The sequence below is a fragment of the Asterias rubens genome, chromosome 18 (genome assembly GCF_902459465.1).
Source record: "Asterias rubens chromosome 18, eAstRub1.3, whole genome shotgun sequence".
In the NCBI taxonomy this organism is placed as follows: Eukaryota; Metazoa; Echinodermata; class Asteroidea; order Forcipulatida; family Asteriidae; genus Asterias; species Asterias rubens.
In genome coordinates this window covers 8,924,899-8,939,481 of record NC_047079.1, presented here as the reverse complement: position 1 = coordinate 8,939,481, position 14,583 = coordinate 8,924,899, and the positions used below count along the sequence as shown (strand labels likewise).

General features: G+C 38.6%; 1 protein-coding gene across 1 annotated transcript in view; it reads left to right on the top strand.

Annotated features, from left to right (window-relative positions):
- The first annotated feature begins 220 nt into the window (after positions 1-220).
- LOC117302407 overlaps positions 221-14,583 on the top strand; it is a 31,477-nt gene continuing 17,114 nt past the window's right edge. The window contains exon 1 of the mRNA XM_033786343.1: positions 221-565. Within this exon, the coding sequence (XP_033642234.1) occupies positions 449-565 (117 nt within the window). The 5' untranslated portion in view covers positions 221-448. The remainder of the gene's footprint in view (positions 566-14,583) is intronic.

Genomic DNA, 14,583 nt, shown 5'->3' with positions numbered 1-14,583 from the left:
AAGTGAATGGGAGGGCAACTCCAACACAAACTGTGCGGGCAAAAGAGCGCTCAACAACGACACTCGGTTCCGATTGGACAACAACACAAAAACCACGTGTGATATATGGCAATTATGCGCGCGTGTTTGCTGTAAATGAGCGTGTATGTGACATTGACGTGTGTGTGACGTCACGGAACTCCCAGCCAATGGGGTGCACAGCTGCTAAACAAAGACACGCCCCCGTTCCGGAGCAAGTTAAAAAGCCACGACCAAGCGGGAGATGCTTCATTGATAACGCAATCACAGGCAGAACACGACAATTCGTTAAGTGACAACGATCGCTCGCATCAGAGACACACACACGGAGAAAAGCAGACGACATTTTTAACCGAGAAGGCCAACGCAAAAGCATAGACGTCGTTCCCGCTTCTTTTTATACACAAACATTCCTTTTCTCTTTGCAAAGATGAATGCCTCGCCTATGATGAGCCTTGTTGTGGTCGCACTCTGCGCCCTACTGGTCGTCTGTCAAGCTGACCTCACAGATATAGGAAACAGCGACATAATGAATGAACCTGGATCGGTAAGTCTTTGCATTATTATTTTGTATATTAAACAAAATATTTATTTCATCTTTAACATGAGTTTCTTAAATAAATAGCGGTGCATTGCAGTTTGTAGTCCTTAGCCACACAACTGTTAGAATCTGCCATGGAAAGTACAACATCGCTATCTGGGATACGATATTTTAGCACAATACTCGGTATTAAATGGCGGGGGGAAATTATTAAAATTCCTCCCGATAGATTTCAGAATGTGTCTGGCTTGATACTGACACGAACAGGTGGTCATTGCAGTGTGACAGTTCAGTTAATGAGCGTCTTCAGTGACATAAAAACAAACCAAGCGTGCATGCATTGTGCTGTTAACATTAAAAAAAACATTAAAAAAAATACAGACTTGGAAAGATTTGCGCTCTAGTACATAGGGAAACTTGATTCCATTCTGAGGTTTAAATGATACGTACAAAAAAAAGACACTGGACACTATTGGTAATTGCCAAAGACAGTCACTCGGTGTATCTCAACATAAAATAGCAAACCTGTGACAATTGAAAGAAAAAACACCCTTGTTGCACAAATTGTATGCTTTAGCTCCCTTGTAAAACAAGAGTAACACGTCTTAAAGGCACTGGACACCATTAGTAACTACTAAAACTTAACTTTTTAGCATACAACTTACTTGGTAACGAGCAAATGGACAGCTGTCGATACTATAAAACATTATGAGAAACGGCTCCCTTTGAAGTAAAACAGTTTTTGAGACAGAAGTAATTTCTCACTAAAATGTTTGAATTGAATTTCGGACATCAGCTCAGGTCCAGAAATCAAGCATCTGAAAGCACACACCTTGTGCGACAGGTTCATTCTTCTCCCATTATTCTCTCGCAACCTCGACGACCAACTGAGTTCAAATGTTCACATGTTTGTTGTTGTATGCACATGTGAGATACACCACGTGAGAAGACTGGTCTTTTAAAATTACCAAAGGTGTCCAGTGCCTTTACACGATCGAAGCTATTTCTCGAGACTTTCACTCGAGATTCGCGAGAAGATATTGATTTATATCCAGGGGTTGGAGTGAGATGTTAAAAACAACGTGTAGAGAAGAAAATATCCTTCAATTCTTACTCTTTTGGAGTAGGATATTGTGGGATCTGAGGCATTGCATGATGAGATATAAATATATATTATTATATATTTTATTGGCGGTATCAACATGTGTAGATCTACTTGCCATGTAGATTTTGTTCGTTTGGAAACTTGTCCGCGGAGAAGATTTTTCGGAATTCGGGAGACTTCTCAGTTCTGAAAAGAACTGCAGTCCTGCGTGCTTTGTATTTACTACCTGGGCGGAAGGTAGAAAATCGGCTGAGACTTCCACTTTATCGCGGCGGAGTGAGTTCTTAATATTGTTCTAAATGTTTAGACTAGCTCGCTCTAGTCATCGTCAGGAGACTGTTATTTCTTGGTCTAAGATGAGAGATTTTATGAAGTAGCTTCTCTGTTTAAATTTCTACTCATTTGGTGTACTTTTGTCCAATACTTTATTTCGAAAACGTAATGATTTTTTTCTTAAGGTGTTTTAGGTTTTTAAACGGTTTTGGCAATTTTAGTTTAAGTGTAAAATTTGGAAAATACCACATTCAAGTAAAATTGTCATTGCATTCACAAATTTACCAACTTAACGGCGGGAAGAAAAATACGAAACAACTGTAGTTTACTTTGGCAAAGTGGTTTAAAATGGGCATTGTTGTCATGACAATTGTTGGTGTATACATAACCCATAACACAGCCCATCCAGTACGGGTTTGCCGTCTTTTAGGAGGGAGTTGATTTAGCTGTTGCCTAAACATAAGAAAGTAATTCTCGTTCGCTATTGGACACCCCCCCCCCCCTCGCCACGATCTTAACAAACCTCATTGCTTTATGATTGCTTTGGAAACTAATTGTCTCGCTCAATTTGGATGTTTGCGTTATATTACGTGCGGATCTAAGCACATAATTGCCATGAAATGCACACATCGTAAGATCTGATCTCTCTTGATTTGCGTTATGATTATGACATTACTTGTAGGGTAAAGCGCAGCGCACAATACAAGGTTTTCGGCCATGCAGAAGTAAACTGTCTCAGTATGTACGGGTCTGTGTGATGCGGCCCCAGGGTGAGCCATTGAGCCCAAACTTGGTGTTAATTCATCCATTGATCAGTTTGAAGCTGTGCTTGGACATGCATTTTGACAGACAAATAAAACTTTGTTAAGGTAACCTTTTGTAGATCAATTTTTTTGCCAAGACACGAATCCCTACTGGGAATAAAGACGTATTACTTGTTGAGGCTTCAGCTTCAATACGTGTCAAGTTTTAAAAGCCATCAATGTTTTAATAGTATAGTATACATTATGTCAAAAGCGAAGAATTTCAGCAAAAATACGAAGGGCATAAAAATGACAAATCACCGAGCATGCGACCGACTTCTGATGGTTTATTTAGTATTTTCTTCTTATATTTATTTATTTAATTATGCATTTATTTATCTACTTATATTTGTATTTGTTCACTTTTTATTTATTTATTTACATGTACTTACCTTTGAAAGTTTGTGCTTCATTTACCAGCTTTGCGAGTCTATGTAGGCCAGATAATTCGAATGGTTGTGTTTTCCCCCATAGTAAAGTTCTACCTTCATTTATCAGCCGCAAACAGATTGTTTACTTATAAAAATGACTCAAAACACCTGTCGACGGCTTGTCAAACCAGAACAGGCCCCGACTATCTTAAATATTTAAAATACATTTTATCTAGATTCGGACCTAATCAAAAATTGATTATTAAACGCTTTTTCATTCATGGTGATCCGTTTATCGACAGGTGCTATGCATACAAATCATTCCTACCTGAAAAATTGATACGTGGCCCATGGCTTCGAGGTTTAAAGGCAATGGACACGATCAGTAACTACTCAAAATAATTGAAAGCATAATATATTGCTTGGTAAGAGCAATGGAGAGCTGTTGATAGTTGAGACACTGTGAGAAACGGCTCACTCTGAAACAACGTAGTTTTCAAGAAAGAGGTAATATCTCACTCAAAGATTTAAAGACTTCAGACCTGAAGCCTTTATCTGTGCATCTGATAATGTGTGGAACAAGGCTGTTTTTAAAGCCTTTTTAAGCAATCCGAAAGCACAAAAATGTCTTCAAAAAGGGTGTTTTCTTTTTCATGCTCTTGCGACTTTGATGAACAATATCATTGAGTCCAAACTTTCAAAGGTTTGTAAAGTTATGTTGTGATACACCGAGTGAGAATGCTGGTCTTTGACAACTACCAAAGGTGCCTTTAAGGCCTCGAATACATCATGAGAAGTGCCAATCCATGTTTATCTAGACGAGTTCGACGGGATTGATTCGATTTGAGCCCATTATACGTGTTTTTGTTGTGGGAGATTTGGCAGTGAGTACGATATTTATAGAGAGGCAGTTCCGTCGTTTACATGTTGAACTTTAAACATAATTTGTTTTCATCGTTCGAGCCAAAAACATTATAGACACTGCTGGAATGCTTTTTAAACCCTCTGAGAAATATAACGTCAATTTGAATTTTGTTGATAATGTCCTTGGTCGATTTCGGGAGGTCATTTTTGACAAGTGTGCCATGAAACGTGCCCGGGTGACTTTAGAACAAGGGTGTCGTCTAGTAGATGCCTTTAAAAAGCAGTTTATATAATAGTGACATGGAATGTGTACGGATGACTATGTTAGGATGAACGTAGGCCTAACACTATTTACTTGATACGGGAGAAATGTTGGTATCATTACACACTGTGTGAAGCGATCAGCTTTGAAGTCGTGTAACTTTAGAGTGAGGAAGAGGTACATGTTTCATCCTAAAAATTGAACCTAAAAATGGCTTGAGGCATGATGCCTTTCTCAGCCATCTGAAACCACACCGTTATAAGGAACAAGGGTATTTTCTTGCAACTTCGATGACCAATTGAGCCAATGATGTTGACAGGTTTACATGGTCACAAGTTTATCCTTCCTATAAGTGAGAACATTTTAAATATTGTGAGATGGATTGTGCACTCGTGCTTATTATCAAGTCAAACTTGTGAAATTCCTATTTCGCGTATCTACACAATGGTGTCAACTTTTACCACTAGGCGCCAAACTAATGAGTACAAATCAAAATGCTGGATGGACGGGGGGGGGGGAAATGAAGTGTACTTTCGAACTTGCATAGTTTTTGTTTGACTGCTGGTTATAATGTGTTGGCCTATAAACGATGAAGCATCAACGAAGAAATTCATATTTGCCTTGAGTGGTAACGAAGCAATGCAGCTAATTATCCCTTGGCCGAACATTTTACTGTACTGCGATTTTGGTAAACTGTAATTTACAATAACTTAAAATGAATACCTAATATTTGACTTGCTCACATATGGAGTTATTATAGGATTGTTTTCTCTCCTAACAAGGTAATTTAGCCATTACGAGAATTTTTACCCAAAGTGGCTTATACCCAACAGACTTTGTACCGGTGTGAAAGAGTGCATTCCCGGGCCGTACCCGGCTGCATAAAAACGGTCATGCCCGGTCCCGAAGAACACGATCGCTAAAACGGTGCCGTGTTTCTAGCTGTTTCCTGGGCTCAGTTGACTTAGTGTTTCCTGCTACAGATTGATAATCACGGAGACAAATCTGTAGATACTTTTATTGCTCCCCTGATTCTTCTCCCTTTCTCTCTAATGATGCGGTTCATTTAAAGCAATGGGCACTATTTGTTATTCCTCAACATAATTGTTAGCTTACAAACTTCCTTGGTAACGAGCAATGGGGGCGGTTGATACATTATTGTGAGAAATAGCTCCCTTTAAAGTTATGTCTTCTGAGAAAGATGTAATTTCTTACCCAAAATATTAAAGACTTCAGGTCTGAACACCTTTAGATTGCATTTGAAACACACAATGTGTGCAACATGGTTATTTCTTTCATTAAGCCTATCTCTTGCAACTTCGAAGGCCAATTTGAGTCAAATTTTTACAGATTTGTTTTTCATGCATATGTTGGGATACACCAACCAAGTAAACATACTGGTCTGTGACAATTACCAAAGGTGTCGAGTGTCTTTAAGTGAAAATTAAAGACAAATATTTTGGTATGTACTTGCTCTTCAAAAATATAGAAGAGGGAAAAAGGGGATTTGATGTCAAGCGAACCGGCTGCGCGGGAAAATTTCCAGCGTGTAACCCAACACGTGGAAAACACTAGAAATGAAGAGCAAATGAAAGCGCAGAGTCCTTCCTCTTCATTGTGTTCCTCCATCACCATGGTAACCATTATCTACTATCATTACGTAATCCCCACTTGAGTCTAATCTTGAGGAGTGGTTGTGTAAATCAATGTGAAGTCAAGTCAAGCGCATCTGTGTCAAACCGTGCCCAGTAATTGGGGAACAAATTAAAACATCCGGGTTTTATATCTACAAGGTCTCTTCTTTGGAAAATTTATGAAAAATATATGATTTGGAGTGTTTCGGCGCTACCGTGTACATTGTGAACAAATCATTACAATTTCTATTCACTGGTTCTCAATAACCACACAAAACAAGAGCTTAAGTGTAGTAATGTGGTCATGGAAAAGGATATAATGGATTTTCATCACAACGTTTTGAATTTGAGAAGCTGTTCTTTCTCGGATTTTGTATGCCTACTTTGGTTGCGTTTTTTTCCCGGCGATATTTCAAAAACCCAAACCGCGTTTGTTAAACAAAAAATTCACAGGTTAGTTTTATTGTGATTAAAACTATAGACAAGCTTCCGATTAAGGGTTTAACCAGATGAACAAACGATAGTAAATAAATAAATAAATAAACAAATAATCAAATAAATAAATAAACAAATGAATCTTTGCGTCAAATCATAGTACAAAACAAAATCGTTTTCTATATATGTTTGAACTCATCGTGATTTCGTACAAAAATTATGCGGTCTTAAATCCAACGGTTAGAAACAACTGTGAAAGTAAACCATGCATTTATACTATATAAACAGTTCCATTAAATTTGTGTAACGTCATTGCTTTCTTACGGAATCGGGTCTTGGGGAAGATGTTCTGTAGGATGAACGCCCCCCAGCCACACCCCACCCCCCCCTCACACCTCAAGACAAAAGCCTCCATCTTTGACCTGTTAATATTACATCAACAAACAGGGAGATCAAATTCGACTTCGCAGCTGCAATTCTGAGACAAATATTAAGGCTTTGTGGAGATTTGCGCCGAAGAAGAAAAAACAAAAAAATCGAATCTCGATTTGCTGTATCTTTGAAAAGGTTGTTGAAGATCGCAGACTGGTTGAATAAAAGATTACATCAACACTCTAACAAAACCAACCGCAAGTAAATCCCATCCTTAAGTATTCAAATCACAAAAATATTCATTGTTTGACAAATTCAACGGTCTATATTTTGTTTTTGTTTTGTAGGAGTTTGTATTTTGAATGATATTTTCGAAGTCGTTGCGGGTTAACAAAATACAAAAAGTAAACCTGCTACTAAAAATACATAATGGCTATAGATGATAATACGAGTGGACTACGTGTGCTCGGAGATCAGGGGACACACAAACAAAAACAAGGAAAGCTAAAGGTCTTCATGAGGAAATTCTAAAGACTGATCCACAAGGAATTTCGTGTAAACATATTCCTTAGGAAGTACAGGGACAAAGGAAATAACAATAGATCGTTCCACAGTGATGCAGGAATAATCTGTGTAAGCCGATACGCACAAAACAACACATGTCTAAAAACGGCCGGCCCGCGCGTACACCTTGGTCGCGTCTTTGGATTGGTGAATGTTTTTCTTCTTCGGGTGGAAACTGGATAATGTTTATCCAAGTCACAGCAGGAAAGGACCGTTCCTGTCCGGAACATTCCCAATGGGGAAAATTGAAAAAAGGGCAAAGGACCTTTCTACAATAAGGAAATTAATAGTGTGTGTAAAAATGTCCCGTAGTCCTGCACATTTTATGTTCATGTTCTAGTTTATGGATATACATCGCATTGTCCTTTCTTTGAGTAGGTGGAATCATTCAAGAGCCTGATATGCAATACGACGGCTGTTCTATGGACTGATTTTGTCTTGTTTTTTAATTTACTTTTTTGTTTACCTTTTTAAAAATTATTTCAAAACAAGACACCTTCTAAAGAAAAGAAATACATCATTTTTTTGTGTTTGACGCTGCATACGAAGTGCGCACCTGAGAAATAAATAATTAAACATAATGAAGGAACTTAAACACTTTTTGTTTCTTCTTTTTTTCATATTCTTCTCGAGTGTAGTAAATTTTCTTCTCCGGAAAATCCCCCACGGCTATACATATTTTTTATTAATACAATAATATTGTCATATGCCCTACGCTTGTACTTTTCGTCGAGTGGCTTTATATGAAGGCTGTCACATTGTGCGCGACGAGACGGCCGAATTCCCTTGGGGTAAAACGTCACAAGTTTTCTTTAAAGAAAAAAAAAGGAAAAAAAGAGAGAGTTAGATGAGGAAAAGGTTCTGTTTGGTGGGCAGCAGATTTGATTAGTGCTCCACGATTCATTCGGAGAGAGCAGCAAATTAATTCAGTTTAGAGAGTGAAGATGTCAGAACGTCAGGGTGCCAGACGCTTAATACGACGGCCGATATTAGCAATTACTGCAAAATACTGTACTTAAACCGTCGTAATACACGATGCCTCACTTAATTATTCCATCCAATCCTGACGTTCACTCTGAAATTGAAATAAATGAGATGCGTTTCAATCTGTCAGCCTAATTGATTGAGACATTGGTGATACTAAGACTTTAAATCTTAAACCGGGTCAGTCTATGGCCTTTTCCGAAACCACGGCTTCGGCTGTAGATTCGGCATTAGACTCCGTCTACTCGTCTGAAGCCCTGAGTTCGGACGTAAAGCACGCGCAATATTGTCACCCAAACCGCTTGGTCAAGCTAGCCTGAGCCGAATCTTGAGGCGAAGTCGTGAGCCGAAGCCGTGTGCAACAAGGGTGTTTTTTTTTTTTCATTATTCTCTTGCAACTTAAATGACAAATTGAGCTAAACATTTCACAGATTGTTTTTGTATGCATATGTTGATTTTTATATATATATTTTTTTTTTACAATTACCAATCTTTAAGCATCTTTATATGTGAGGGAGCTGTTTTACAATCCCCCAGTGAGGGTCGAGATGTCGCAAACTACGAGTCTGTCAGCCCGAGGTAGCTGCCCTTTTTACGGGTCGCAGAACACTTCGGGTAACGGCCCACATCGGGTGTGTTTGCTCCAGTTCGCATCTGTGTTTTTTTAGGTACGATGTGCTCGGGAATGATCGTTTACTCACATTATTGCTGGGCATGCGCTGCGACACGGCGTCAAACCAAACCGCCCCATCTGTGAAAACTTCGCCAAAAGATGGTATTCGATCAATTATTACTTTGTCACGGTTTATGTTCATGGACAAATAAAGAAAACCGGAAGTGAAGTTTAGAATACAGAAGAGTCGGTTACCTGTATTTTGATAGAGTACATTGTCGACTCAGCATAGAAAGTTAATAATCAAATTATAGAAATCGAGTGATGGTTATGGAACAATTGTTTGGTCGATGACACTAATGCCAATGAATGTCAGTGCACAATACGGGACACATTCTAGAACAGTCGATTACATTCTTCGATACTCTTTTCGGGTAACCGTTTTGTGTATTTGAGTGACAAGCACAGTCTCAATTCGCGGTTGAACACCCTCGTCAATGAATGAAGTTTTCATTTAATTGACGAAGAACAACAATCATTGAATGTGACATATTCTTGGAGTCGATTACATGAGTTTGATTAGCCTGAACCTCTGACGTCACACTTCTAGGCTCGTTTAATACCCTGCAACTTACGTTGTGGAAGTTTAATTTAGAATCGGCTAATCGTAGTCCCAATGATGACGTCATTCGCAGCCCTGCGATTTGAGTTTGTAAACACCATTCGATATTGTGTATAAGCTATAAACAAAATTGAAAATATGTTTATGCTTTAAAGTTTTTAATTTTCCGTCTATAGAACTGATGAAAACAACGATGTTTCGAAAACGGCTTGCACGCTGTAGTGTTCACAATTCATCCATAAATTAATATGGTTGTAACGATCGTCGCAATATCGACACAGATAATTCGCTATTTAGAGTCAAGTGCTGTACATAGCGGCAACTGACCGTACTTTGTAAAGTGCACTACATACAAGAAGATGACCCACGTGAAATGGGTATCAGTATTTCAAAGTGAATGATAACCCACCTTGGTAAGTTGTCCAACGACTCTTTGAGGGCGATTTAAGAAAAGAAAAGCAAGTAATTCACAGTAAATTCAGATTGACCTAACTCAAGCTACCCGACGACTCTTTCAGTTACGTTCAACTGAAGATAAATCCCAGTTGTCATTCTGCGGTGAAAAAAACACCCAAATAGTTATACACAGTATTTCAAACTGAACGATCTATTCATCTGTACCCGACCACTCTTTCAGTTGTCATTCTGTATGATGAAAACTAAGCCTCTCAAGGCAAAGTATACATTGTGTTTGAGTAATTACCAACAGTTTATTCTCCATGTGTAATTAATCGAACCTACTCTTTCAAATTATCCATCGAGTCCAATCTTGAAAACATAATAATACGTCATGTGGCAGAGTTATGACGCATATATAATGGATGCTTTGACATCAGATTCATCATATTTCCTTTTAACTTTTAGAGACACTAGATTTATTAGTTGCGATTAGTAGTTTGTGGTGGACGTTACTTCTAGAACCCAATATCAATCAGTTTACATTTTGTTAGTGTTCATAAATGATAAACTCAGAAGTAATTTCACTTTTTTTTAATCGGGGACATATTTTTGACTTCATGTAGTTTACGAGTGTTATTAGCATGCTACATTGATGACAAGATGATCCAAACTTAAGATTTTAATTAGTTTGTTTTATAAACTAAATTAAAACCACCGTTTATTATCCTGCTGACAAGCTTGATACTTTGGAAGTTTTATTGAAAATTGTCCAGGTGGTTTTTCATAAATAATCCTTTACTGCTTCTGCCTAAAAATGGTCAGGTTGCTGTAGTATGTTTTACGGCTACAGAGCGTCTTGTAGTCAGGAACCAAGACAAACATAACAAATGCTATGTGTGTATTTGGAAACATTGGTAAATGCCAGTACAGGATAATGCCTTTTAGCGACCTTTCTGTGTGAGAATTTGTAGCTTTCCAAGGACGAGATCGAAATCAGTTCAGCACTTACAGGTGAAATATCTAACCGTCTTCTTTTTCGAAGAGATTTGGGCGATAATAAGCCTGTTTGTTTTAGTTTTTTTTTTACAAAGCAAACTACCACTTTCAACACGAGCCCTTTTATTATGTTAATAATAATATCAAACATTTGTAAATCGCCTAATGCAAAAGTCGTTAAGTGCGTAAAGAGACACATAAAAAATACAATAAGTGAAAGATACAATTACAAGTAAGCAGATTACAAATAAACAGCTTTAACCAATGAGTGTTAACAGAGATTTAAAGCAGTTTAAAGAACTGGCCTGGCACAGGAAGAATATTCCAAAGAAACAGGAAGAAAACATACGGAAGAAGCTTTTACCTATAAGTTGGAAGCAATGACTGTTGAGATGATCTTAAAGCCCGAGTAGGGAATCAGGTGAACAAGTTTATATAAATAAGCAGGATATTGACATATTGTTTGAAATGTAAAAGTTTTAAAAATAATTTCATAAATTTGCACAATGTTATGCATAAGGTTGAAAAATGAAAAAAAATGGGTTGTTATCTTACACGGCTCATAACTCGCTATGGCTAGCCAAATAAATCTCCTTGATGGAGTGTTGGCTCTGAAAAGAGCAACGAGCCGTTTTGAACAGTATACTCTGCTCGTCCTCATGAGAGAAAAGAAACAGTACTGTTTTACTGGTTGCGGAAGCGATGTAATTGAGACAAATATCTGCACATATATACGGTATCCTTCTTTGCGCATTCGATCCCTCTTTGATTCAGCATGATTTAATATCGTTGCGGCTAGTCTGAGTGGACGACAAACATGTATAAACACCCTACCCCGGGGCGGGCTTTCCTGCCCCCTGATTACTGCAAATCCAATACCACTGATTTTTACACTCGTTCGTTTTACACGTTAGAAAGATCCAATTTAGCGTAGGGTTTAGATGACAAACGCCTAACCTGGGGGCACAGTGTGGGGGAGAAACATGTTCCGAATACGGTTCGATTTTTAAGAACTGAAGTCGTCATATCGTTATTTTTGCTCGTACCGTGTTGCCTTTTAAATAATTCAACCAGTTTGCCCTATTTTGACGGGCCCTAACAAGTCAGCATTTGCGCTGAGTGATGGCACTACTTAATGGCTTTCTACGACTACAGACCACCTATCACTAATTCTGTTTTACTTTAAGGAACTCTGATTTAGCAAAAAGCTCAATCGTTTTGTTGTAGGCCCCTACAACTTCATATAAATGTAAAAAGATTAAGCTCTGGGGCGGCACTGGTGGATCATGGCCAGTGATTCGTCCCAATAGAAGGAAATTACCTCAAATATCTCCCCGGAGGACTCCATGTCGCAGTTTATATAGATTGAGCAGTCGTAGAAATACTTCAAACCGACGTAGAGTTGTACTTTCTGATGTAAAACAGACTTGGCGTTATTAACCAAAAGGGTAGCCACAAGCCTGTTGCCACTCGCCCAACTCACGTGCGTAAAACACACCATTCACAGCTCAGTTTTAATTCATCTTTTACCCGGAGTAAGAAAACAGTTGCTCTTGTTAATTTGACCTAGAAACCAGAGTGACCTTATAAAGACCACCAACTGTATGTATGATGTATGACTCTTGTAATTAGAAATCGCAGACCACTCTCATCTAGAGCAGCGGATTTGTTTGTTTCGTGATAATCACGTCATGTGAGACTTCACACACCATGTCAGACTTAGCGCCTCAGACGCATCGTTAACGCATAGATTTTCTTAACAAATTGGTTGCTCCTTTCACTCACAATATTACTTACATGTAACCCTATGTGCGCTTTGGCGGACGTGGGCGTAATGACCCCTTCGGCAACAGACACATGTAGTAACTGTCAAAGACTATACTTTTCATCTAGTGTGTCCCAACATATATATGCATAAAATAACAAATATGTGAACAATCTGTAGACTTTAAGAAGTCATCTATAAAGTTGCTAGAGAACGATGAAAGAAAAACACCCTTGCCGAATGTTGGCACCTTCGTGCCACAAACTTATATTTGTTGCAGTATTATTCCTCCATGGTTATACCATATCTTTTAGTTGGTAAGCAGGTTGCAACAGCTAATCTAATTTTCTCAAAGTTTTGTAAAAGTGTCCCCTGTTCCCTTGTGTGAGCTTTACGTGTTTCAAGGCCCTAAAGCAACTTGCACAAATCCATCTTCAGACTTCCATGAATATAGGTCAGAATTTAATTGGGGATTTGTCAACTGATTCCATTATTGAAGCAATTTTACAAATCATAACGTGCCCCGATTACAATATGCTTTGTGATATAATTGGAACTGAAAAACACTGTGTTTGTTTGTCTTTTTTTCTTTCAGCGGCACAGACAGTATTCTGGAACTAGTTGAAAGAAAAAGATAACTGGAATTAAAATAGAAGTAGCAATTTTAACAATGTGGAAGTTTTACTAGTCACAAACTGTGTATTTTCACCGTCTGTTGTGAGAAAATAATCCCATCTGAAATAACTGCCTTCTGCGAACATAATTATTCTGCTCAACACCTCTGTGTTTACTTTTGGTTTCTATAATTTTGTATAGAAACATATACTGGTACAGGCCTCTGACAAAACACAACTCTGAACGTTGTTGGTCCACACACGCCATTCGAAGCAACTGAGATTATTTAAATTTTTGCAGGGTGGCTGGCTTTTTATGTTTATAAAAAAAGAGCAGGATTTTTACCGCACTCTTCCAAAAACTGGCATACACTTTACTATACATAAAGTTATGCAATTATGTTTAGTGTCTGTTAATTCTTTGTTGTATTTTAAAACCATATTTTTATCAGATTTATTTTATGACGTGTTTTTTTAATACTGCATTTGATTTATGAAAAACACATAATTCCGATTGTGATTATTTGCTTATTCTTGTGTACATAATCTGTATTGGTTGGAGACGCTAAAGAGTATTAAATGACCTGCATCACCTTGCGGTCATTGCTGCTTAATTCCCTGTTTAGCCAGTTGATGATAACAATTTAGGAGGTTAATCAGCCTTACTCGCCCCAGCTGATGAGAGGTTGAATTGTGAAGGACACCGGGTTACCGCGCGGTCGAGCCGCTGGCAAGCAACGGCGCATTTGAAGCCACATCAACCCGTGACCAGTCTGCGATTGACCCCTACCCCCAACCCCCCTAAGGGGGTCTAGAACAGACCCCTCGCGGTAGAAAAGACAACAAAGACATAACTCTCCTCGAGCCGGTTCAGAACACACGGGACCAACGGCGTTACGTCCTGAGCGCCGGACGAAGCGTCAAATCCCACTCTAGTAAATTTTAATTGCGTGGATTTCTACTCTTTATTTGACCACACCCAAACAAAATATTTCTCGTCGAATCACTAAACGCACAACATCACAATCCATCCGCTGACTGACTAAAACCATTTTTTACGACCCGCGTTCAATCAAGCACAGGAAAAAATAAATAATTGGCAATTCAATTGATTTAGCTGTTATTAATACCAATCATGCGTGGAAGGAGGAGATTTATCCGAATATGGCCGACCCCCCCCCCCTTTTTTATTTTAACCTTATAGGTTATCTCTGTAATCGCCTTCAAGCACAAGGGGAAATTTCAATCAGGGGTGACTTACCGAAGCGATCCTCAGATTGCTCCGGGGACTTTACTGCGATCTACCCTGAGGAAGAGAGAAGCAAAGGAGAGGGGAAGAGCGGGGGGG